Source organism: Manacus candei, unplaced genomic scaffold (genome assembly GCF_025592945.1).
Source record: "Manacus candei isolate 608988 ecotype Guabito, Panama unplaced genomic scaffold, ASM2559294v1 h1tg000008l, whole genome shotgun sequence".
Lineage (NCBI taxonomy): Eukaryota > Metazoa > Chordata > Aves > Passeriformes > Pipridae > Manacus > Manacus candei.
Window position 1 is genome coordinate 11,582,822 of NW_026138056.1, and position 27,804 is coordinate 11,610,625.

The following is a 27,804-nucleotide window of genomic DNA, read 5'->3' on the forward strand; positions in this document are numbered from 1 at the left end:
AGGAATGTTTTCTCAGGAAATGTATCAGGGATGTTGTGAACACATTGTTTCCTGCTTATTTACAGGACAAAGTGCAGAAAATTTCACAGGCTAACTGCAGAGTTACAAGTAGATGAAGTAGGTGGAGATAAGTAAAACGCATTAATACTAAGCTCATCTTTGACAAGCACTATTTAGTGAAATCAAAATGGTCCCTGAAAAACTCTGGCACTTTGGGCTTGGTGGGCTTTGCAATGTGCTATAAATATTTATGAACTAATGAAGTACCCACAGGGAGTGTTTACATTTGAATAGGCCAATCAAAGGCGGGTGAACTCACAAGCTCCAAACCTGGAAATTTCTTATTTAGAAAAGAATTACGGCATGAAAACCTAATGTGGCCGTAACACCCCTAAATCCCCAGGAGGGAAGGGGCACTGGAAGGGAATTCAAAGTATTTTTTTTGTGTTTAAACTTTGTTTGACATTGAAGCAAAAGGCTTGCAGGGGAAACACTTTGAAGGTATGTCCTTAAAGAGCTAATGCATGAGTGCCTCCACCCTGTTTCTCTTGATTGTCTTTTTGAGAAAATTTGCAAGGAAAATAATTCTCCCTTCTAGGGGAAAAAGTCTCAAATCTCAGGAACACAAGCCTGAATTTTTTAAATCTTGAAAGACATGGAAAAATACTCAGTGCACATACTAGTGCACATGTATCTGTCTGAAACAGAACACACAGTAAGGGTTTGGGAAAAAAAAAAACCCTCAAACTTGCATGCAGTTAGCATGCAGCTCTATACAGTTCTCTCAAAACACAAGCATAAATTACAATCCTAGTATCTCTGGAACACATATTATTATCATCATCCTCACTCATGACACAGAGAACATGCATGGTTAAGTGGAGCAAGTTAGTACCTGACCTTAGAACTGAATCCAGCTCTCCTGATTCCTAGGCATTTGTTCTGAGAAAAGCTACCCGACTGTCTGATAAGGACTAAGGCAAACATTAATGTATTTGGTGTCAGTATTTAGGCATCAAAAGTGTTTTGCTGAAACCTTAAACGGCGCTATGGCTGCTCAGTACCTATGCTTTTGTGAAGGTTCCTGACTCCAAGCATTTTTGACCTGATTTCCTGAGGTACTCAGCACCAGCATCTTGCCTGGCCTTAACTGCAGCTGGAGGTGCTCAGCACCCTCTCAGAAATAGGCCACTGAATCTGAAAATGTTGGCCTAAAGCTTTGACTGTTAATTGGATTCCAGGTAGGCTTCTTTTTAAGAAGAGCTGACAAAGTTATTCCCTGCTGGCTCCTGGCCTTTGGGGCCTAGAAAGCCAGCATCTATGTTCCACTCCTCACCCTAAGAGTTTGGGGACCTAGAAATGCCAGAATTAATCTCCAGTTTCACTTTAAAAAATGTTTTGAGGCCATTTCTTTGTGAAGAAAACATCCTGCAGGTTTGAAAGTTTTGTCCCTGTTTTTGTGTAAAGAGTATAAATTATTCACGGTCTCCCTTGCTGTCATGGAAGTCTTGGGACCTACATGATACACAGACTTAACTGTTGTGGGGGCCTTGACAAAACAATCCTAGATGGAGGTAGTAGTGCCCCTGCTGCTAAGGCTGATGCTTTTCCCACACCAATCTCTTTCCCAGCTGGCCCCAGAAGGCCTCTACCACAAGGAGACAACCCCAGCCCAGGTTAATTAGCAGTTTTCTCTAGCTGACCCCCAGATGAGAGAATATAGTGTCTGAATCCCAGTTCTACCACTGTCTCCACTAAAGGTCTCAGTCAAGTCTTTAGTTCTTGAAATAGCCTAGAGCTTTCTTAGTTCTGCTCCAGCTCAGGTCAAGGGTATTTTAAAGGCCGTTTTAAAATGCTGAGATTTTTGGGAGCATTTTACAATGTTGAGATCTTTGGAAAGCTTAACCCTTAAAGAAATGAGGAAGAAACTTGAAGATTAGTTTCAGCAGTGCTAAACTTGGAACATGAAAATGTTAAAACTGGAAATCCAGAGAAGGACTCACATAAAGCTTCATAAAACTTCTCAAGACTATTCTATACTGCCTCTGCCCTGCTTTGTTTCAGCGGCTTGTACTGGGAGCTAAGAATGTTCTCCTGCTGTTTTAAGTGACATGAGTAACATCTGCTATGAGTGCTTCATTCTTTCTTTCATCCTTTCCCTGGGGAAGGAACTGTGTATTTTGTTTTGGTAGAGCTCTGTTTTTGTGGATTGGGATTTTGGGGAAGGTTCAGAAATCTACATGCAGGTACATATTTATATGAGGGAAGGGAGCCTTTGGCACATCTGGGTGCACCCTGCGCTTAGAAGTGTAAGTTGAGGACATTCATGGTAATACTTGACTGCTGTAGAAGTCTGTTCCACGCTCCCAGGCCAGGTTGTGGGAAAATTCTAGCTCCTGAGCAAACAAGCTTCAGCTCTTTGATAAAAATGCTCTTTGATAAAAATGCTCACAAAGTAGGGCTGTCAACTACCACACTGTTACTAAATGGGAAGAACTTCTCAAGTCATCTCTGAGATGTGCTTGTCCCAGTCCTCTAAGAATATTAAGGATTGCATCATGGAGCACAACTGGACAAACATATAGGAAGGCAGTGTAGACAGCAAGGGAGCTGGTGAATATGCTCCTGGTCTCCTTTGCTACTGAGGGCCAGTGCTGCAGCTCTCTGTATTAGCTGGAACGTCCTACAGGCTGATGGCTTCATGCCCAGGTATTCTGTGCTGATGGAGTCCAGATGGGAAGCAGCAAGGGCGTGAATCACTGAGGCCAGGTCCCTTTTGAACAGGATGGGAAGCGACTGCTGATCCAATTATTTCTTGCCCTAGTTTTCATGTCTGTAAAGTAAGGACACTTAACTACCCCAGGGGCAACTAATTATTAGTCACAAAATGTTAAGTAAATGTTCTAATTCACCAAAAAGAGAGAGATAATTCTTGTATTGGGCAAAATGGTGCTGACAGATCATGTAGTCTTGGCTAGCATCATATGCAAAACTATTATCATTGATAAAACACTGAAAAACCTGTACAACTATTCAGCAATTCTACCAGACATTGGTACCTGTCTGATCCAGCAACATCTGCAAAAAAACTAAAATTAATTCCTTCACTCTGGGTAACACCCCACAAGAGCATCTTGTTCCTCCCCACAAACACCACAGTATGTTGTGTCCCTGGAAGTGTTCAAGGCCAGGTTGGACTGGGCTCCGAGCAACCTGGTCTTGTGGAAGGTGTCCCTGCCCATGGCAGGAGGTTGGAACTGAATGATCTTTCATGTCCCTTCCAACCCAAACCATTCTATGATTCTATGGAAGTAAAACTAGGACCAGAAATAGGAAAGGAATGGCTACTCCTCATCAGAGACAAGGGAGGCACAAACATCAGTTCAAACATGTAGGCCTAAGTCCAAAGACTAAGGCAAAAAACCAGGTGCTGGAAATAGCATGTGGACAGGAAAAAGAAGTTTTAATAGGCACAAATTCCTTTTTCGCTTAATGAAAATTCAATACTAATATAACTTAGGGATAAGGTTCCTTAACTTCTTTATCAATTAAAAATTCTGTATTATGGATGACGGATGGAGAAGACTGTTTTAGTTATATCTACCCTGTACAGAGAACTGCATGGTCCAGGTGTTCAGTTAGAAGGTTTTCAACTTTTGGGAGAAAATTACATTTACCTTGCAGTTTTATTATCTGATATCTAAATTTTAAAGATTGTTACAAGCCTATATTCCTATAGCCTATTCTTTCTGAACAGGAGTCAGAAAATGCTAAGCAAAGAATTGTATTGGGCCAAACACCAAGTTAAGCACCATTATAATGCATTTATTTTCTGTATTCTTGAATTCATTCCCTTTAATTATCAGCTGTACCATACACGTGGATATGGCTTCTTGCTATTGTGTTCTGCCCTGCTCTACCTTGTCCATGTTTTCACTCTGCCTGCCCTACAACCATAGAGTGCTGGTTTCTAATCTGAAATGATTAGCATCTCCCACGCATGGGAGAAGCACTGTAGATGCATATTTAAATTAAAAATAAGGAAGTTCTTGATAGAGGGAATAAATATACTGTTACGCTGCAAGCCCCAACACAAACCATGACAACGTGAAAGGATAGAGAAGCATAACCTGGAGGCTAGTTGCCAAAGATTCCACTGCTTCAGCTGGTAGATAAACTGAACAAAGCCATGCCTCCTAGAATAGGTTTTAAATGAGAGTGGGCTAGAGATCAATGTATTTTCAGCAGAAGCAGACTCCAAATGTCAGTACCTACTGGTCTGCCTAAGTGCTCTGCTGCCCTTTCACCAGCCTGGGTAAGTAACTGGAGGTAAGCACAGCAAGCCAGTGATCCCAACAAATAAATGCAAATGGCATGATGGTACTGCACTTTTTTAAACATAATGCGTTCTCACCTCGGGTGGGGCTACCCGAGTTAATTAAAATAATAAACATAATGAATTAAGTGAATAAGAAAATGAACACCTTGTCATTTTTGCAAGTGTAGATAAGCCAGAAAGAGGTTGTCTCTAAGGGTATGAAGATGTTGTCTAGTAAGAGCCTTCTGCAGCATGGAACTATCAACACACTGATTGTCATTTAGTCAATGTAGAGCAGAATTTGTTTCCCTGTAGCAACATTCTTTTGTGTCCTTCACTAGAAAACCAGGTGCTTCAGTTATGCTGATGTTTCAATGAACTAGGCTTAGATGGAGAAAGCAAAATCTTGTCCTGGTCTTGGGCAGGAATAAATTTTGAGCGGAAAAACATGTAGGTTTTTTATTACAATAAAAAAGCTGAAGGCAACTGCATGGGACTCCATGGATTTTGAAACGAAAGCATATTCTAGGGGGGATAGTCTTGTAGGGATTACAACTACATCACCTGTTTTGCATCTTCATATTTCAGTTACCTATTCTGCTTTTTAAAATCCAATCTGAATTCTACTGTTAAAGTAATTTCTATCTCGTCTTCCTGTTTCTTTCTTTTCATAATTGTCTTTTGCAAAGCTGCACCTTCTCTCTTCCTGATTTTTTTTCTTTTTTTTTCCTTTCGGCCTTTCTTCCCTAACAATGTCTCCTTTCTTTTTCCAGAACTGCTGCTATTTCTACTTTTCCCTACTTCCTCATTTTGATTAATCAAAATGAATATCAGTGAGTCAAATTTATTTTTTTTCTGAAAAAGCAGTTTCACCTTATTGGAGATACTTTGCAGAAAAGCTCAAAAAGTATTTTGACAAAAAAGAATTAAAGAAAATTATTAAAAAACCACAAAACCCCAAACATGTTGTGAAAGAAACACACAAAAAAGTAGTTTCTGACCTTTCCTCGTACTGCTCAGTTTCTCCTTTATTTTTTCCTATAAATCCAATAGATTTCTACACAATCCAGACTCTTTTCTGACTTCAGAACTCAATCTTGCCTATTTCTGTCCATCATTATGTATGAGTGTCTTTTTCCCTAAATGTCCAACTTTTTATTTTCTTTTCCTTGTCTTTCTCTTCCACTTTGTGTCACAACTTGCAATACCTGGTATGGATTGTAAATGAAACAGCTTTGGATCTATTAAAAACACGAGAGACATACTGCCAGGTACCTTGGAGTGTTACAGGGGTACTGCAGGTATTGCAGGAGTTCCCTTGACCCAGGGATCCACTCAGAAGGAGGTAGAGAAGGCTATCAGAAAGGCCTTATTGCATATTGTGTTAAAGCACAAAGAAATTAGGAAAGAGAAAATGCAGTGCGATCGACATAAATACCAATCTCACACACAATGAATTCATGCATGGTTTGAATGCTCAGATTTCTTTTTTCTCCAATGAAGTATTTCATATTGTCAGTCCAAACATTAATATCATGTTCAGAGCACATAAAATTTTCAGTAAATGAAATACTAAGTGGGCATATATGTACGCATATCTCACTAGTCTTTTGCCTCTGTTGATGAGATTAAATCCAGATCTGGTCCAACGCAAAATTAATTGCGGACACCTCAGTCAAAGGAGTTAAGAGATGGGGGCTCATGCTAGAAAAAACTACTGAAAAACTGTAAGTGCTGAAAAATCTTTTGACTCCAACAAGATCTCATGGCAGACTGTATAGGAAAGGTCTTACTATGGCAACATTTCTCCTTGCTCATCTGTATAGACCATCAAGGACCTTGAAAATTTTTCCTCTGTTAACCGTTCCTAATACTTCAATACAAACTGCAGTTGTCTCAAAGTGTAACAATACATCAGGAATAACACACTACCCCTTCTCACTGCAAGATGCACAGTGCAGAATGTTAATACATAGTAAATAATCCCTTCATCCAAATTGTTTTCAGATCTTGTTCAACATTTCTTTCTTTCTCTCTGTCCTTTTGTTGACTGTTAATAAACAGTACCATTACAAGTCTGACAACAGCCCACAAAAAGACAGTGTACTATTCATTCAACCCTATTTTTCCCCCAGCAAGTTAAAAGATAAATTCTGTCTACTTCCCCCCTCCCTCCATCACTACACTCCTACTTCAGTTTACCTTTTCACATTTAAAGAGAAAAGAATACATTTATTTTGCATTTCACAGCTTTACTAAATGTTTTATGGATATCAAACAGAAAAATAGGATGCCCATTTCTCTCTCATAGAGAATATCTTGAGCTGCAACAACCTACATCACAAGAATCCAAAGATGGTTCCCGAAATTCAGGTCTATACCAGATAGCTTTCTGCCAGCACCTTTTTGAAACAGCATGGGTTGAATCACCTGCAATTTCTCTTGTCCTTCCCTCATTCCCATCCTGATGATAAGCAAGTATCGAGGAGGTCATAGTAAGTAAAGTTTTGAACTCAGCTATCAAATACATAATGCTATTATAACCCCCAGGTAATAAGTGTACCTGCAGCTCTGTTTGGAAGAAGAACTTCTGCGGACACTGTGTGCAGTCATAGATCTTGTCCTCTTGTCCATGGGCTGAGAAAATATGCTGCTGCAACTTGTTTGCTTGGACAAACACTGGAATATTAGACAAACAACAATATTTTCATTGTTTTGCATTACAAGTGAAGAATTTTTTATAAACAATCTCCCATTAACACTCAGCAATTCCAAGACATAAAATTAGACTAGTGCACTCTGATTTCACCATACACTGTTGCTATAATGGGTACTGATGCATGTTATTTATCTACAAAGTATGATCCTTCTTCTGAAATGAATTGAAACAGATCCCTTCTTTAAGGAAAAAAAATCAACTAAGGTAAAAAAAAGACCCTAATAGGACAACCAATGAAGATTTCAAACATGAAGAATCTAAAAATGCCATTTCCTGTTCAGAGTTATTTTTTCATGCTTACTGCACTTTGATTGAATACACACAAAACTTATTTCCTAGCAACCAACAGGTTTGGAAAGCACAGATGCCAGAGTCCTGTTTACTCTGTGTGCCTAAAGTTAAAGTTAACAAACAGCTCTGTATTTAAATGTGTTAATGCTAAAAATTATATCCCACAGCTACACTGGGGCAATGTCTATAAATGTGAAACAGAACTGAAGGTAAATTCTCTTTGGATACTTTAAGATCAACTCTGCCTACACACTGAATGCAAGGGTTTCAATAATATAAACATGTTCAATTTTAATGACTACAAAACAAGGCCCTAAGACTGTGTAACAGTTTACCTAGGAGACATACTATTAATAATTAAATTGTATATGCCAGAGGCAGTGTTTGGGTTGGCAGCACTGACTTCTGATGGATGCCTGGTGCACTGTGACCTAAAAAAGTTTGCATCTACAATATTAATCTGTATAGGCAGGGAAAGGATTTATTAAAGATGCTGGCATTTGACTTTGACTCCACTCCTAATCATTAAAATTATTCTAATTGCAAGGCAACAAAAAACAACAGAATATTGTTCTTCTGAGTCATACATTTTAATCACATTTCTCATTACCCTGGAAAAAAAAAGATCAGATTCCATTTTCCATATAAAACTTATATTGGTGATTTTTACTTCTTGTTAATATTCTAGCAAGATGTGTTGAAATAATTTAATGTCATATTGCTAATAAAGCATCATTGTTTATGATTAATGCTCACTGTCTATTTACCCCATCAGCAAAAAGCAAAAAGTATTTCAGGAAGATTGGAATCGACTTATCTCCATATTCTTTAACACATTTTACAAGGCTATTGGTTCAAAAATTAAAGGATTAGTTTTATCAGGGATCTTGCCCACATGCAGAAGCCTCAGTGGGTACTCTTTACATATGCAAGTTTTTATGTTTCGTTTACAACACCCCGAACTTGGAAACTGAAGAGCCATCATTACATTAAAAAAAAAAAATCACATCATAAAGTGTAAACAAAGAAAAGGAAAAAAATTAGCAGAATCAGTAATAAAACTAAAACCTCAAAATGATTCTTAACAGAAAGAATTACTGAACACAGACACCTCACAGATAAACTGTTCATGGTGGTACTGTCCATGCTCAGACATTATTATGAAAAGCTGTGCAGTGAAGATGAACTCTGTATTTTTTTAATTTTATAACCCACAGAAATGTGTGAAACCTGAACACAGTGAGGTAATAATCATCACCAGCCACTGTATCTGAAAGATGAAAAATTCAAATTTAATTTTCCTCTATAGCACTTGCTTAAGGTTTTATTGAGAGGGGAGCTGCCAAACAAAGAGAAGTAAAAGGAAGGTATTAAAGGGTCTATTTGCTTATCAATGAAAATCCTTCACTCCCATTAATAGAGAACAGAAACCTTGAATGGCTTCCAGAATTAGCATGCCATTGATGTGAGAATACCCAAAGTGTGTTTTGTCATGTTTGTGATTAACTTTGATTTTCATCTTTTAAAGCAAAATTGGGCATGCAAGCTTCATATTAACACTTACGCTTTAAGTTATCATTTTATGAAATGTTCTACTAAGAAGTCCTTAGAAAAACTCACAACAACTCAGTAGGCATCCTTTTAATGTGTTTTCATTTCTAACAACAGCATTTTTCTGTTCTTCATTATGGCCCAAACACTGCAGTGCTTAGGCCTACTGGGTCAAGTTATTTTCTCACTTGGGTTTTACTACTGAATAACACCACTGACTTCAGGAGGATTATTCCACACTTGGACCTGTGTCAGGGGAGAGCAGAACTTGACTTTGTGGCAAGACAGCATGGTTTGCTTTCTAAAGCACATTATAAGGGTGTTCCTTCTCACCACAAGCCAACAAACACTCACATGTGGGCTTTCTTACCCGATCAGAGGAGAATGCTGCTTTACAGGCTAAGCCTGGGAACTAAGGCCAAGTTCTGCTCTGATTTTTTTTGGTTTAGATGAAACATCTGTAGCTTTAAAGCACAGATTTATGGACAGTTTTAACCTTGGCAAGTTTGGAACATTGAAGTGATGAACATGATACTGTCGAAGGTAACAGACTACCACTTCTGTAATTATAAAAAACCTCAAACTTCCGATAGAAGAGCTTGAAATGCAGTTCTTACAGACGAATGCCTGATCTTCCAAAGAGCTCAGCTTTCTAAACGATTTCCAATCAATATTACTAATGAGTGAAATGCAATGTTCCCTCCTAAAACAGATCTAATGTTAGCACACGATACATTTTTCAGTGGAGTTCAGCAAGGTCAAGCTAAGGGCATGACTGGGACAAGCAGTGACGGTCTCCTACCTGTAAAGCACACTGGACATTTGAAGGTGCCCCCCATGCCTTCAAAGCTGTGCTCTATCAGGTGGCACTGAAGTTTGGCAGGAGAGTCGAATGTCTGATTGCAGAGTTTGCATTCATGGTTCAGTCCTTCATCTGCAGGAGAAATGAAAGGAAAAGTGAAATGTACCACAGCCCTTACAAAGTCCAACACAATCTATGAACTGGAGAGACTTTTTGTTCTCCTAAGCTCAGGAAACTGGATGCCCCTCAGTACCTAAGACTTCTGAAGTGTTCTTTTACCTGGAATGTTTCAGAATGTACAAAGCTTAACTGGGCATTAAAAGCACATTTTTTCCACTTAAAATTAGCACCAAACAGAAATGCAGAGCATTAGCCTTCAGTAGGGAATGATGACTATGACCTGAAACATCATAACTTAGCAGAGCCACCCGATCACAACCAAGCACATTTGCAAAACAGCACGTGAGGAATTTAATGCCAATCACACATCATCCCATCTACCGTGGGTAAGAACTGTGAATGCAGTTTTTGGCTCTCTGGATGAGATGGAGTTTCTTGTAACCAGCATTAGAGGGAAGGGCAGTTTATAACCTCACGTCAATCATGCTCCACGTTCTCAGTCCCATGGGCATACATGGAACCTTTTGCAAGCCTCAGGATTTCAAAACTCCCTTTCTGGCAATCCTGGATTCTTCTCTCTTTATTTGCATTTCTCCTCTAAACAGCCCAGAAAAGTCCCTGTGCGCCTTCTGACGCAGCTTTCCCGTCCACGTCCTGTGGCTTTAAAACCCTTCCCGCTCCCTGCTGCTTGTTCCTCTGCTTCCTCCCATTGTCCTCCAAGGCCGGCTGGTGCCTGGCACCAGGTTCCCTTCCTGAGGGTGCTGCAGGATTCATCCACTCTGCCATGAGGGCAGTCAGCGGCTGTCCTACTTAGAAACAGTTGCTAGGTAAGAAGTGGCTTCCAGCCCTGCTGCAGAGGCCTCAATTCCCACAGCACTGCTTAGAAAAGGTCCTTCTGTATGTCACCGGTGTGCTACATGAGTAGCATTGATCTCGCAGGTAAATACTGTATCTGATTATTAAAAAAACAAGCAGGAACGGTGAATGGCACAGCTCCTTGCCATTTCTGAGATGGAAAGGAGTGATTTAGGAGAGTGAGAGTGCTCTGTCCATGCCAAACACCTAAACACCAGGTTGCTGGCCTCGCCCCATACACAGTGCTGCCTGCAGTGATGATTAGTGACTGTGATGACAGGCGTTTGCAGAGGACGGTGAGAGCAGAGACAATGTTTTGTATCCCACACAACAATCCTTCCCACCAGTGTAAAGAGAACATGCCATGGTGTTTCTACAGCTATGTGGGGCCACATGCCCACTAAAAATGATCCTTAGTGACTTACCAGAATTGAAAAAAATACCAGTGGCAGCCCTCAGTCTTCACTTCTCACTAGTCCAAAAGCTAAATTTCACCTTCGTGTAAGTCATGGCATTTTTAGCAAAGGGGGGGAATTAGTAGGCTTTAGACTGTGTGAGCTAACCAGGTGCTGGTGGCCGTTCTTCAGATGGGACTACTCAAAACTACCATTGTGTGGGTTCTATGAGGTGTCAGAGCTCTTCACAATAAGAAGGCAAGGGGCAGACAAAATCCAACAAAGCCAAAGATTTACACTAAATTGGGGTGGGTGATGGAGTGTATCCTTTGGAGTAAACAGGTAAAAATACACTGACTAGAAATATTTCTATCCTGGCAACAGTGTGTAACTGGGGAGCTCTCCCTTCACTGAACATTCAGCTCTCATAGTGTTCATTTCTATGATGCCTCCATTGCCTTTCAACTGTAAACACAACTGTGTTTTACATGTAGGAACTGTGAGAGGACTCCATATCAGCTCTTTAAAATGGACACATTGTCATGTGGCCACTTTTCTAACTTTCTTGCTTCCTGTCAGTCTTGGTGCAACAGGTATAGACAAGCGTGGCTGAGCATCGTCCGCTTACAGACACAGCAAATGGCAGAGTTCCTTGCCTTTTCTAACCAACCCTTGATTAAAACAGTGCTGAATGTTCCAGACTACTTCCACATGCTGCAGAGCTTTCGGAGGGTGTGAAATGGCAGTCGTGCTCTGAGAGTCAGCTGAAAAATGTCAGTGGTCCTGGCAAAACTATTGCCACTGAAGTGCCTGCCTTCGTTACCTACATCAGACAGAAGAACCTGACTCCCAGCCTGCCTGACCGGGCACCAATTTATAGCTGGATCCACTGAAGACAGTTGTCAACACAAACTCAGGCAAAGGCTCAAGTCAATCTCAGCTGTTTTGACACCACAGCCTCTCTGGAGAGACTAGAATATGGAGGCTGCTGAGGCACACATCCCATCCAGCCAAACACACTGGTAGTCAGGTACCATTGGCTGATAATACCCTGTGCAAAAGACTCTCAGGCAAAGATTAAGGGTAGGTGACACTTTCTCATCTGGTAGGCAACACCTTTTGTAACTTTTCATAGATAAATTAGCAACCATTTACCAAATATATGCAAATTATTTCATTAGCAGGGAAAATTTCATCAGATTCTCAAGAGTTTACTGGCATATGGGGTTTTCCACCATCACTGACAAACCCTTCCAGTATGTTCTGCTTTTGGTACTGCTGAGAGAAGATAAGTATGGCCCATGCAAGCACCATCATGAAGGTGCATGAGCTGCACGAAGCAAAAGATCCTGGCATGCATGCACCAGTACGAACATCTAAGAGAGATGGCTGCATCCTCCAGGGCAGACTGTATGCTGTGTTCTCCCAACAGGCAGCAACCCCTCTGAAAAGAGGAGGAAGGTTCAACAAACCTTTTCTAAATGCCTCTTCTTTCCTGAACTTGCTACTTAATTATGAGAATTGTAAAGACTGACAAACATCATCTGATTATTTCTCCTATATCCATATCCTTGCCGTGCTCATTACCAAACGGATAGTTGTGAAGATGGTGCAAGTCCCCACAAAGGGCAGTTACGAGCTAAAAAGCCTGTAGGGTAAAGTTTCTCCATCACACTGTTTGTGCTGATATACACAGTCAAAGCAATTAGGACAAAAGGAGCTCCATCTCAGGATCTTCCACATGTCAAGGTGAAGATAATCGATGACAATTCTCAAATCACAGAGTTACTGTTGGCAAAGTGTAAATGAACCATGCTAATCATTCTTGAGCATGGGAAAACTGAACAGGGAGTTCTTCAAACATTCCAAGGAAGAAAGACTTCCTAAAAAGAAATATTTTTATATGAAGCTACAGAAGACAGAGGAGGCATTTTTTTGTGTGTTTCCATTACCTCAGCTGGTGAGGAAAAAGCAGGAAGAAAGGCACGGACTTCTGATCCTGAAGCAAAACTTATTTTACTTACACAGAATTTATGAACTGAACCCCATTAAATGTGACCCTATTGTATTTCTCATGTCACTCAGATCTGAGGTGATCTCCTGATCACAAACATCAAAACCACTTTGATTACTCTATGTTGCAAATCCGATTTTCCTAAAGGCTTATAAACAGGGTTTGAAAAATCCCCTCACCCACTCGCCTGGGGCAGATAGGAAACTTCCCCAGGCAAGAGACATCAATTTGTGCAGAATCTAAGCTTTCTCTTAAAAATAAAATGTTTTTAGTCTACTAGTTCTAAAGATCATATTTAAAATATGACTACATTTGTATAACTAATAGAATAATATTTTTACTAAGTCCCACTGTTCAGGGAGTTATAAACCCCCACCTTCACACTCCTTTTCACCCATTTTGTGCACATCACCTGCTCTCAGCTACATTCTTGGGACAAACGGTAAGATTCCACTCCTTGAATTTAAGAATGTGAGACCAGCATGATTTAAATTTAAGGGAGACAGCTAAGGTTACAGTATTGGCAGAAGAGCCAGGAGTGCTGGGTTCCATTCCAAACTCTGTCACTGACATACTCCTATCACCTTGGGCATGACAGTATGGCCCGTGTTTCTCAGACTACCCATCTTTAAATAAGAGGTGCTAATTTTTAATTTCTACTTTAACAAGTTGACCTAATTAGTATCCCTTAAGACTTTTAATACAACTAAGACAGTGGAACTGGAGAAGAGTCCAGGACTATATACTATACACAGAAGACCCAGAATCACTGCCATCTGCCTTTGAAAAGGTTTAAGATAATATTTCTAGGCACACAATTGCCTGCTTGCCTGGGTCACACAGCACCGTGGAAGCATGAGGGAACAAGGCTTTGTCCCTGTCCTCCGCTCTCCATAGAAAATTTAAAAGCGCGACCAGCATTTTATCTCCCAGTGGCATGAAAGAGCCAGGGTGTGGCAGTTTTTGCAAAGGTGCCAGATGCAGAAAGAGGATGCAAAAGGCTCTGTTTACATGCTGGCCTCTGTCTAGCTCTTCATGTGTAGCAAACAATTTGATAAGGTGCTATGGAAGTGCAAAATATAATATCATTAATAAGTAAAGGGCCAGTGAAATGTCACATTTTCAGTTTCCATTTGGGATAAATCTCAAATGGAATGGAGTGTCAGATACAGTCCAAGAGGCTCTCCTTCCCTGCAGAACAGAGCTACTGCTCTTTGCTCTTACTCAGGAAAAAAAAAAAAAAAGAAGAAAAAAAAGTGCTGAGCAGCTTTAAAAAATTCAATCAAAATAATCTGCTCTTTGGAAAGGTGGCGGCTGACAGTAATTGGAAAATACTGTCTGACTCATTTATTAAAGTGAGATTCAGAGTCAATTGATTTAATAACCATTAGAATATTCTATTAAGGACATAATAGGTTGGCACAGCCCTATTTTTTATTAAGAGTTATAGGTAAGAAATAAGCAATGCTATGGAATTTTAGACAACTGCTGCATGGATTAGACTAAAAATATGGCTTGCAAAATAGATATAAAAGTAGCAAGTATCGGGAGGAGGAATAGGAAAGTACATTACAGTACAAATGAGTTAGATGAATGATGAAAAAGAAATGAACCTTTAATATAAAGCCTGCACTTTTCCAAATCTAGCAGAAAACTATGCACTGCATTCTCTGATGTGATACATCGTAAAACAAGTCAGCATGTCCTTCACATTATGGGTCCAACAATTCCACAAGGAGGGCAGGAACAAAGTACCCACTATACAGAGTAGAACTGCTGCTTACTGTTGCTCTCACATGGTTAGGATATGAGTTTGGACATGGTTAAGACCTTGCAACATGGATGGGTATGGTTTACCCACCTCTGGTAGTCAAATGAGTTTGATGTGTGCAGAATTTCTGCATAAGTAAATTACTTTCCATTTGTAATCTTTATTCAGATAGTAGGAAAATGTAAACATGAATCAATTTCAAATAAATGCATTTAATATTCATAAAAATGTTTAATATTTACACAAATATTAAATGTTTCAGTGGGGGTAGGTAGATTTTAATTGAGGTGCAGCCCATTACCTCAGCAACTAACTTGATAAGCAGCTATAAAAGCAAACAAAATCAGTCTTTGTGCTGAGCTTATATGCATATTTGGGGATCCTCTGTCTTTCCATCGGCTACTGATAATGTCGAGGGAGTTACTGAGCAACTTGTACAACAGGCAAGGTGCCCCCACTTGCACCCCCACTCGAGGCAGTGCTTCGGATGACCTGGCCCAGTTTGTGATACAACTCAAGGCACAACTTGTTCATTTCGCGGAAGGCCCTGACATTTCAATACGCACTTTAAACAAGTAGAACAAGCAGCCTGTCAACTTTGTGTCCCATGTTTATGCTTCTTGCTCCTCAATAAAAACAAAACTAGAGCAGCTACAAGCAAATGTTCATTGGCTGACTTACATGCAGCTGTTAAGTCAGTAACCACTGGGGGCCCTCTTATATTGTCTGATCAACACTACAGCCATTACCGAGTACCAATTTGTAACAGTTTATAAGTAACTCTTTCTCTTTTTCACCCTCGGGATTGTCCAGAAGGGTCCTTATGCCTTCTACTCTGAACAAATCTATAGGCAAAGGTCCAAAGATGATGATGTCCTCCTGGTAAATCTTCACAAGGCTGGGTCCAGCCTTAGAAGCATCTGCTAAGAAGTAGTGGAAACTCTGCCCTCCATACACAACACAGGAATGAAATGTCCTGCAGGCCCTGTATTTATTTTTTTTTCAGGTCTAAAGCATGCATAGCTCCCACATTCACTATGTTTCCTTTATAATTTTTTTTTACCAAGCAAATCATGCCCCTAAACCAATTTCTTCTTCACATTGCTTCCACTCTTCCCCTAGTTAATTTTGCAGCACACATTTATAAGCCAGAGATCTGAGGAGTAAGAAAGGAATGCCACAGATGACAGCTAACCCCTCGGCTACAACACCTCACATTGAAAACCGGGTAAGGACAAAATACAGAACGCTGTAATTCCAGAGTATACAGTCATACGTGCTTCCTAGCTTATAGCACTGTGCTTGTCTGCATCTTTTTAATTCTACTGGCCTCACACCTACACACTCATCAGCCTCCCTGTGCCACTACAGACAACTCATTCCTGCTCAAAATTTGGTCTTAGGGTCCACTACAGCAAGTAGGTGTGTGACAAGTACCCTCACATGCTAAGGAACACGTAACACCTCTTTCAAGACTGGAAGCTGAAACGAAAAAGTGCCTGAAGTCTCCAGCACCACTTTCATAATTTCTCCCTATTTGTACTAATGTTTCTGTCATTTTCCATTTCTCGAACATTATCACAACCCCTCCAATGAAAAACATTATCCACCACAGTGTTAATTTTGGAAACTGACATGAAAAGCATGGGAATATAGTGATAAAGGAGGAGACATAGCAAAGGCAAAGCATACAGATGGAAGTTGCAGCAGGAAGAAGAATATAGCTGGAATTTACAGCCGTGAGAACAACCTGTCATGAAAAAACAGTTTTTGCTAAAGTCCTAACTAACGATTGAATCCTGATGGGTCAGGATGGAGGACTGGACAGGAAGACAGAAGTACACCTGTGTTTCTCCTGCACTGTCCAGGGCAGGTCACCACATGTTAGAAAACAGGAGGGTAGGGAAAGGAAACACCTTCCTCACCCTCTAGGCACTGTTATCCTGCACACTTTCCCTATTGTGCCACATACTACCTGCATGGTGCTCTATGTTTACTCTTAATGCCACTTTTAACCAAAATCATGATGTTAGCTAAAGAAACTCAAAACATTAGGCTGCAACCCAAGAAAAGTCTTTCCTCTTGCTTTTTTTTCAGATCAGAATGATTTCTGGGCAAGGCTCTGCACATGCCTGAGGAAAGTGGTGGACAAGATTCAAGGAACAATCCTAAACTCTTGAGTCACCAGCAACTGTAGCCTCCCAAGGGGAAAGTAGAGACCAGGTTATGACACTGCCTTGAAGGATACTGGCCAGCACCAGAAAGAAGAGGATGGGACCTGCACTGTGCTGTTGAGGCCAGGCCACACTGACTCCCAGCAGCGCTCGGTAGGAAGCTTGATTCAACATGCAGGGAATAAATCCTACAGCCTTCTGCAGCATATTGCTAAAGCTACAGCAAAGGGTGCTGATTGATGGAGTGACAAAGAGCTGGGATCCACCTCCTCAATTAAAGCAAAAGTTCATCTCTCCAGGGCCAGATTTTGAAATTAGATCTGCTTAAGGGAAAGCCAGTCTACTGCATCTTTCATTCCACTGTATTTTTGTCTGAAGCAAGGGATGCATTTCACTTCACCAACTGTTCACTTTTTTGCTTGGTTGCACTCACTTTGGCTGCTTGTAAGTGAACTCTTCTTACCACATGTGCCTTGTATGTTCTATTAAAGCCACAAATTGTCTGGTTTCTGTGGGGCTGGACGAAAATAAAAGAAGAGCAACTGGCAGGGTCTATTTCTTAATAACTGTCATGTATTCATCTCAAGTAAGGATGATTTAAATACAGCAAATGCCCTCTCCATCAAATAACAGCATTTTCTGGGCAACTAGCTACCAGGAGAGAGTTCAGGTATTCAGCAACAGGGTTATTCGCCAACTGATGGGACATGCATAATTTGCTACTCCTTGTCTGTAACTGCACCAGAAAAAGGTATTAAAATTTGTTCAAAAAAAAAAGTCTGTGTTGCATCACATAGCTACACACATTACAAGGTTACACTACATCACTAGAATAAAATCCCATGTGATAGAGCTTATTTTGGAAACAATTTTACCATGGGATATAAAAAGAAATTTAAACCAGTAGGAATAAGCTGAGTGGTATGAGTTATTTGTAGACAGATGATCCAGCTCAACGTTTACCTTTTCAAAAAGCACTTAGTGAGCACTGATTAAAAACTTGGTGACTGATCCTTCAAATGCTGGCATAACTAGCTCAGGGGAGCAGGCCTCCCATCTTACTAGACTCCCGTCTAGTGGGACTAAATTCTGGCAGTGTGCAAGGTCAAGCAAGCCCTCCCTCCTTTCACTGTACAGTGAGATACAGATTATTATCTGCATATTACAGATAAAACCCCAAATCGCAGAGTTACTCCATGTCAGTTTTCCCATCCCAAACAGAGAATGCAAACTCTCTTACTAAATTCCAGTGGTTGAAGAATCAGACCCTGCTTAAACTGCTCATCATTATGAACATAGTGATGGAGTTAAGGTTGGAATTAAGTTTTTCTCTGTTCTCTTCTGTGAGCTAAGAGGCTATTTCTTTCCAAGAACAAAATTTTTGGACCAAGTTCTCTCCAGTGAAGTCAAATTACAATTTGAATGGCTCAGAGATTGCCTGAGTAAAGTAGATATTAATGATTTAATCAAACTGTAGGGGGGGAAACTAATAAAAGTATCACATTTGTATTTAGAAGAATAAAGAACAGTAAAAATATAAGTAAAAACCTTTTGGGTTTTTAGCACTGTTCATTCAATTCCAATGTTTTTGTTCACTGTGTAGGTTACAGTTTCTTTTTCTGGGTTCTTGTTCTCTGGTTGGAGAACCAGCTTTCTCTGTTATTTAATGCTACATGCCTACTAGTAATGCCCACTCACCTGGGACTTCTGGAATTGGTCAAAGTACCAGTATATCCACTTTTAAGTTTTGCACAAAGAAAACACAAATTTTTAAGTAGGAGAAGATATTTCATGTTGCATAAACTAAATGCAAGCTGTTCTAAATTTAGTGGTACTGGGAGAACATCTTGCATGGAAACAATCAAAGTGTCAATATTAATTCTACACTACAGTTGACTAACAGTAGAAATTATGTTTTGTACACAACTCTCATCAGGTTTTTCTTTTGTTCTGAGTATGCAGAAAGGGTCAGAGTTGCCTTCCTTCTTTTGGCATGAAGCTATTAGATGTCTGGAAGATAAAGTCTCTAAATGTTGAAATGCTGTTTATCTAACCTACAAAAAATTGCCTGCTTATTCTTAAAAGATAGGGAAGAAAAAATAAAATGGAAAAAAAGAGTAGGATAGGATAGGATAAGATAGGGTTTTCCTATTATACTGCATATTTGAATCAACAGCATGAAGAAATAACAGTGCTTCTTGTATTTCCTAATACATCAGATACTATTGGTATTTTTTTACCCCAAATCTGAATGCCATTATATGAGACAAATATTATTTGTCATCTTTTTACATAGGTGAAGGACACTTTGAAATGAGCAGCAATTGCTGGGATACTGATCCAGCTCTTCAACTCATTTAGGGGTGCATCAACTTCCTGTTTGCTTTCCTTTTAACCTACATCTCCTCACCCCAGCTCTCAGAAAAATCAGGGAGGAAGAAGTGGTTTAGGCTGTTAAGGCCCTCAGGTCTATGCTGATAACTGGGCATTTAATTAGATTCTTTTCACGTGAGCAATCTGCTTTGCCAGTTAGGAGAGATCTCCTTGTACAGCAATGTATTAAAATGGTAAAGCTCAATTTAATTTAAATGATTATTTATATTGCTCATCTGACTTAGTTTGCTGTTTTATTTAGGAAAGCATGAGAGAGATCAGTTTTAATTTGCTCTAACCTTTCCCTATGTCTTTCTTTGATTCTGCTATAAAGCAAACAAGCAGCTTTGGGCTGACATATCAAAAAAGGACCAGACTTTTTTCTAAACCTACCCCACTCTCCTTCCCACTTTCTCTGCTGGTTCTAAGACTTCACACTGCACTGAACAAACAGCTGCTGGGATTACTATATTAAAAGTTCTTTGTTTGTGGATAAGAGAATAATGAGGGCCAATTAGTTATTCTTTCTCTATCTCTTACATATTTTGGGGTTAGCTTTTTTTCCCCAAATTCTAAATGCCACTGTTGCAGACATATTCCAGCCCTTGATCAAACCTAATTCCTCACTGAAGCAAAGACACCATTTCCCACTATGCTGGCAATTGAGGAGTGGTATCTAAGAATACCCTCTCCCACTTCAGTGAACTTTCATGTAGCAGAATGGCAAAGTTATGAACTTGGAAAATTAGAGAAAAAGAGGGGAAAAAAGCAGAGTAGAAGAAATAAAGAAGCATTGGTTGAAAAGAGATGTATCACTGATAGATAAAGATTGACTGGGGACGGAGAACAGAAGTACCACCAACGATAAAGAAAAAAGGCGGTAGAGTGAAAAGACTCATGGAGGAGAAGTGGGGAGCAGAAGCAGGGCAAGGGCATGAATCCTAGCTGGAGGCAAAAAGGCCCAGGAAAGTTTCAATTTAACCCTCATTTGAAGTTCACTGAAGAAATGCAGACTACCATACATTTCCAGACAGCACAGTTCCTATGGCAATAATGATAGATGCATTTTTACATCCAAATGTCTGAAGCCAATGATGTTACCACTATATAATTAATAACAATAAGCAATTAAAAAGAACAGTAGGTTACAAGTATGAAACATCAAACTAGGAACAAAATACAGGACCATTATAAGAAAAATAAAAGTATAGGCTGTCAGGTTAGAGTATAGCCTCTCCAGATAAAAGTTACAGAGTTGGAGAAAAATGCAGCCTGACATTAAATGACTATATGGTGATTAACACCAGTGAGAAACCAAAAAACCCTTGCAAGGCTCCGAGGAAATCTGAAATGTGGTATGACAAACATGCCTGTAACAGCAAAAGTCAGGTGGCTGACCACTGTAAGACATTAGGCTTTTAGTAAAACATACTCTAATAAATAACTTACAAGACTGCATTTGCTGACTGAAATATTCTCCAAAAGGCCCAGTTTTCATTGTGTGTGTCAGTTCATTTAAATAAGAACAGGTCAGAAAAAACAGGAATCTAGGAAGAATGGTAGGAGGACCTGGTCCAACCCTACATTTAGTGCTGTGCATACATGCACAAAGGTGCCTAGCAGTCACCAACCCCAAATTTATTCAAGCCATGTGCTGCAGAATGGGGAGAATGGTTTAATAACCATGCGATTTAACTCAGTATATGGCTGGAAGTCTGCACTGGGCAGTTTCCCCTCAGAGGGTTTCTCTGTAACAAGGAAAGCGAGTATTTCAATTTTTTTTTTAAAGGAAGACTGAGATTTTGATGCAGCACTGTCATTTCAGAGGCTCAGGTTGAAAAAGAAGTACTGAACATTGCGAGACTTGTGATCAAATTGTGAAACTGTGAAACCTAATTTACCCAAATGAAATGGGGGACACAAAATTAATTCAGATAAATGAGGATTTTGAATAAGCAAGGGACTATTTAGTGCTTTTAATACACATGCTGGGACACAACCTCATTACAGATCAGGAGTGTTGTGCTGTGAGTTTGTGTCAGAGTGGAAGTGTCACTGACACAACAAATAAAACCAAAAATATCCTACTCCCTGATCGCTTATTTTGTGTTTCCATACACACGCTACACGAGCCTGCAGAATAATTAACACTGCCAAGAAGAAGTAGCAACAGTGGATGAGTCTCACTACAGCAGACCTCTCATCATAGCAGAAATACAAATGTACTAGTTATCGTAACTGTGTTATGTTAAGTAGACCTTTGCCCCACATTATTGTAAGTTAGAGGAGGGAAAAGGGAAAAGGAAGATGATATCAGCATTCTTGATGATATTTTATTTATCCACACATACTGTTGACACAGTTGAAGAATAAGCAGAAGAATGGAAGGAGACATGCAAAACACTTGCAGACACGGGGTTTTTTCACATTTTGTCAGGGACAAAAAGACTGCCAGTGAAGACAGCCATCCCTTTTACAGAGCAGTCTCAGGCATTACTGCCCACAAAAATCAAACCAAACCAAACAAAAAAAAATTCTGAAAATATTTCTACAGTTATCTTGTGGAATTATAAAGATGCCATGGGCATCTTTGTTGTGGGCAAATTTTTAATTTCTTAACTTTATGACAATTTGACCAAGACCTGAGGAGGTTCATTTAAGCTATTTTAAATATTGTATACCCTGATTATATAAAAAAGAGTCACTCCACAGGATTTTATTTCTATCATCAATCTCTTAATGATATTAAGAAATGAAAGTATTGCACAAGAAATTTACAGAGTTGTGCATAGTAAGATGTGCATTTAACTTGCCTAGTCTTTTCTTTTTGAAAACTGGAGGGCCATTGCTTGGAAACCCTGATGCTGTTTAAAATGAAGCATCTTCATCACAAACCTCGCAGGCAGCAAGTTTCTCTACTCACTCTGCACGTTATGCTTGTCAGTCTTTCTCCAAACAAAGTGGGGAAAACAAGCACATGAGACACAAAGATGTAAAGCAGATAGAATATATCCCCCAGCCCCTTCAATTGCCTTCTTCACCTCACTCAAGAAGCAATTTTAAATTTATTAAACCTGGAGGTGAGCAGAGGGATTTAACACTAGGCAGGATTTGAACAACAGAAAATAAGGTCAAGAAGGAGTATTACCCCTCTAGTCATATTTGGAAAAACAGGGGCAGTTTAGAAGTAAAAATAAGGGCAAACTTGCTTGCTGTGCCATGCATCACTCTGACCAGCAAGAGCCCACTGTTAGATTTTGCCATGGATTTTGATAAGTGAAGCATGCAGATTTTGATTCTGGGACACTTTTACAAATCAGCAACATATTTTGTTGATCGTCATTTCTGTTTGATTGCTGGACTTGAGAAATGACATGGCAGCAGAGAAGATGAAAAATTGCTGTGTTAAATCCTTGAAAATTATACAGCAGAAAAGGTGGGCAGCCTCTGTAGTTCAGCTAGGCACCAAAAGCCAAAGATCAGAACTGGAAATAACAGCTGATGAAGAATACCCGCAGAGCAGCAAGGAAACTGAGGTGGGGCAACTGAACTGAAAGCTGTACTCACAAGCCATCTATCCACGCCCTTCTCTTTCCAACATTTCATCTCTGTGACTGACACACCCTTCCTCTCCCCCCAAAAGATAAAAAGACAACAAACTGGCTATGAAGAGAAAAAAAATAACTTGAAAGTGAGCTATAGCAAACAGAAAGTTGGCCAACACACCAAAATACCAGCATTTCTCAGAAAAACCACTCTGAAGGTCTCACGAAAAGGTGGCAACAGCAGGAAAATTCCAAATTAAAGTTGTTGCTCTCCCTTAGTGCATTATGTTGGTAAGATATTACCTCATATATAGTACATCAATTCCATGAAAAACCCTCATGAAAGAAGCGCAATGTTGTATGGCCAAGGTTTCAGTGTTGTCTCTTCCCAGCAGTACAAAACAAATCAATACTGGAGGGGAAGAGTTCGTCTACAATCTTGAATATGTGTATGTGTGTTTGCCTTTGCATTGCCATCTGCATTTACACACCTCTGAAAAAAATAATCCACCTCTCTGCTGTGGAACTGCAGAAGCGGCTCCCTTTCCACCCCTCTACTCCCTGCTCATTCATGCCACTCCCCCAAACCCCCTCACTGCTTTCATCCAAATATAAATAAAAAAGGAAATCTGCTTCATTATATTTGTATAAGATATAGTATTAATTGATGTTAAAAAAGTCTGTTAAAAATAAAGTGCAGCAGTGACATTTTTCTTTGCTAAAGCACAATAGCAGCACATTACAAACATTACAAAAAGGTCCCCTGGTAGGATTGTGAAGTTCCACTCTGGCAGTAAAATGCAAGTACTGTATTTATTTATTTATTTATCAATTTATTTATTAAATGCAGGATGGGTCACAAATACAGATAAAACTTGCTGGCTCAGCAGCTGAGTTGCAATACTCAATGAGAGAACTGGATGGGCACCATGTATTTTTAGCATTCATTTTACCCTGGTCAAATAAATGATCCTGTTTACTGGTGGCAATGACGCTTGCAGCTATTCAGTCCCAGCTTGACATTTTCCCTATGGCTGCACCTCTTGCTTTTGCATAAGTTGGGTGGTTCTGAAGGACACAACACTTTGTGCCCAGAGGTCCTTTTGACATTTTAGAACAATGCATTCATCAGGCTGCTGGTCTCCTGAGGTACAACCAGAGCAGCAGAATAACTAAGGAACCACAGAACCCAGCCCGCTCACCCATTCTCCAAGAAATCTCTCCCTGTGCCAGCTGACATACTGGTTTCTGGGAAAACAGTTTCAAGCCAAGTAAAAGACTGCATTGCCTTCAGGGAAGGTGAGTACAGATGCTAAATTAGGCCTGGAAGGATTGCAAAAGTGGGGAGAAATAGAAACAATGGGGTCAATTGTTTTCATGTCCCTGGTTGTTGCCTACCAGGATAAATATAGCCTCTCTTCTCTTGCCTCTCTCTGTACTCAGGGCTTTGTAAAATGCCCTGAGCATGTGCAGACTCAGGACCCTAATCCTGCTGCTTCCATAAGCTTTGCCAAATCCTCAAAGTCCAATCACTTGAATATTCTTAAAAATGTATTTTTCTAGACCATCTGAAGATGTCTGAAAGCAAAAGAGGTGTGGGCAGGTAAGTGGTTCTGTGTCTGTAACCTGTCAGAATTCGATGGAATAAGAACAGCAGATTATACTGTCACCTGGCCTTTTTACCCATTCCCCACAGCTCAGACTATATTCCAGGCAGGTGGCCCTAGCCCAGAGAACCTCTTCATGTGAGGACAAGCAGCCAGAAAAGAATGTGACTGCCAACACTGAATAAGGCACACATATTTGTGCCCTTTTTTCTGAAACAAATAGTCACTGCAGGGAAGCATGGCAGAACTTAGATGTCAAAGAGGACACAAAACTGGGCAAGGTAGAGCTGTGCAGGGGTCCTGACAGCATTTCTTCAAAGCGTAAGAGCCCTGTGACAAAAGATAATGGGACATTGGCTGTGACTCCAGAAATAGGTGTTCAAAGCTGTGAGCATTAGAGGAGCACAGAGGTGGGGATAAAGCAATCTCAACAAGGGAGCATAAGCAAGGTTGGATAGAAGTCTTTGAAAATGATCACAAGATGCTTACATGTGATAAAGGGGCAAGAGTAACACAACTAATTGTTAGTAAATCACATTAAGTCAGTATCCAAAAACAGCTTGGTGTCTGCACTTGTCTAGTCTGAGGGAAAACAACATGGTTAAAGTGAAATATAACTTGGCTTCTAATAAGAGAACTGGCTGAAGAGGTGGAAAGAAACGGAGAGATCTTTGAGATGATGAGAAGGAAAAAGCAGTGGGATTTAGAGACGGGAATGGGTGGATTAACAGAGCAAAAAGGAGCCAAAAATAACAGTGGAAGAATATTGAGAGAACATTACTGACAGGTGTCTGCTAGTTATAATTATATATCTCCTCTAATGCCAGTGTTATATTAGACTCTATCTTAACACAGATATTATTTCAGTCTTTGAAGATCTTAATCAAAAGAGAAGAAGAAATACTTTCTTTTACAGGACTTAACAATCAAGCAGTGAAAAAAGTACACTGTAGAGAGAGAAGCTGGAAGAGCAGCAATATGGGTACATGTATAATAAAAGATACATGCATATGCATTTCAAATTGCATATAGAAATGATGCTTGAACTGCTACTTAAGCAGGATTACTCCTGAAACCATAGCCAGAACAAGTCTCTAATATCAACTTGAATGGGGAGGAGTAGGCATTTTTCCCCTGATCCAAGCCTAATGGGGCTGCAGGGGAGAAGAGGAGGTGCTTTTATGCAAAGCTGGTGAATACTTTTTTTGAAGGAGACTGCAGTCAGCTTGATTGTTGTGTTTTACCAGCAAAATAACTGCAGCTGCAACCAGTTACGATTAGGTTCTTAGTAATGTGTTAACAGGAAGCTATGCATGCAAAAATGAAATCCAGTCAAGGCAAGCCGAACTTTGATCCTCAACCTATCTTTTACGAAGCAGCACCAAGGGACTATGTTTTCTTCTTAGCAGCTTTCACACTGATACTATCACAACAATTAGTGCTTTTGAGACATGCTGGTGGGATTGACAGCTGGCTGATGACACAGCACAGCCTGGAGACTGCCATTAGATCATCACTATTGACAGGTTATCTGCTTGCTCCTCACCAGTGAAAAGTTATTCTGTCTTTCGGCAATAGCAACTTATTCTTGAAATAGGCCTTCCAAAATTTTGTATTATTCACACCACAACTGTCCTCAAAATGTGTTTCACAAGGGGCAATCCCAACGTTTTCATGCTATCATTATGGACACCCTGCAAATGTTTTAAGGCAGGTTTTCTCATCAACATATTGAAAAAATTGCTGGAATAGGATTTTCATTAATCCTTTTAAGTGCCATGTAAACAGTGGAAAAGTGTGTGCACACATATGCATACATGTGTATTTGTTTCCATGTCAAATTTACAGATCTAAACAAAGCTGCAGGAAACTATTGTAAAGACAGGTAAGTGAGATGGCTCTGCACAGGAAAGAAACTGTAGTACAGTGAGAGTATCCCAGTTGAACAGAAGGAGAAGACGAACACAAGTAACCCAAGATTAAAAGCAAGCAAACCATTCTGCATGCACCAGAAAGCAAGAAATAGTTGCTTTCCCCAGATTTGTGTTTCCCAATTGATCGACTGAGTCCAAGAACGCACATGCAGAAGGTCTCTCCCAGGTCCTATTTTTCTGTTCTCTCCTACAGAATCTGTGATGCTTAGAAAGGGCTGAATCTCAGTATACACTTTTCCCCTGCTAGGGAACATTGTACAGATTGCTGTCCTTCACTCAACTGCCTTCTCACAAAGCGTAGTAGCACAGCTCTCTTTGAGCCCTCTCTCCTTCTGTGATACGAACAAACAAGGAAGACTGACACCTGGACACATATGTACTAGGGCCACGTGACTGCTGCATAACATGGCTCTGAAGAAACAGGGCTTCATACATACACTGAACTTTCTAGCTTATGAGCAACACAAACAACAGTGTTCTAAATACATATCACTTAGTTACTTATCACTTTGGGTTAGTCGTGGGGAAGAGAAAACCTCTGCTGTCCCAGGTACCCCAGAGACTGTCACTCTACTGCCACCTGCTACAAGTCCCAGCCAGTGCTGAGCAGCCTGGCTGATCCCATGTGACCCCAGCACTCCTCCCCATGCCTCCCTTCACAGTCTGGGGGAAAAAACCCAAACAAAACAGAGCATGTTCTTCATGGTCAGGCTGGCTGACATCCTTTGAGGTCACCTGCTATATGACTTGGGATATGAAGTCACTGTGAGAAGGCCAACATATAGTTATTTACCAAGTGAGAGAAGTGTTATTTCCTTTATTTTTTGCACATTTCTGTGTCATCACTGCATGTTATTGTGGGGCTAGTACTGGATTCCACACAAAATTTCAGTAAATTCCCTGAATGATGGTTTGGCGTTCTGTACCAATGCAATAAAGGAAACCAAACCAAGGGCTTCTTCCTGTATGCTCCACAATGCCTCATGATCATACTGAATTCCCGATGGGTACCCAGCATCTCACACATGACTCTGACACCCTGCCAAATGAGGCTCTCTCAGTAGACTTCTGATTGTACCTCTTGCTTTCCAGGACGTCAGAAAATGGCTACCTACGATAGTAGAGCTTGGTATGTTCCATCAAAACACTGAAAAGACAAAAGCCTAAAGTAGCAAAATGTTAAATCAAAACAGGCCATGGGCACTGGCCTCTCCTACTGGTTATGGATATCAGGCACTGACAGACTTCTCCTTTCAGCAAAATGAGACACTTCTTTCCTTGGGGAGTGGACAGGGAACTAGAAAAAGGCTAATCACTTTTAAAATTTTAAAAAAA

The 27,804-nt window shown here is 40.1% G+C and overlaps 1 protein-coding gene across 8 annotated transcripts in view; it reads right to left on the reverse strand.

Moving 5' to 3' along the window:
- Positions 1-27,804, reverse strand: part of ZNF521 (zinc finger protein 521) — a 230,235-nt gene that overhangs the window by 20,146 nt on the left and 182,285 nt on the right. For all 8 annotated transcript variants that reach the window (XM_051774703.1, XM_051774754.1, XM_051774707.1 and 5 more), the window contains 2 exons: positions 9,682-9,813; positions 6,882-6,997 (listed from right to left, as the gene is read on the reverse strand). In XM_051774703.1, coding sequence (XP_051630663.1) covers positions 6,882-6,997; positions 9,682-9,813 — 248 coding nt within the window. The remainder of the gene's footprint in view (positions 1-6,881; positions 6,998-9,681; positions 9,814-27,804) is intronic.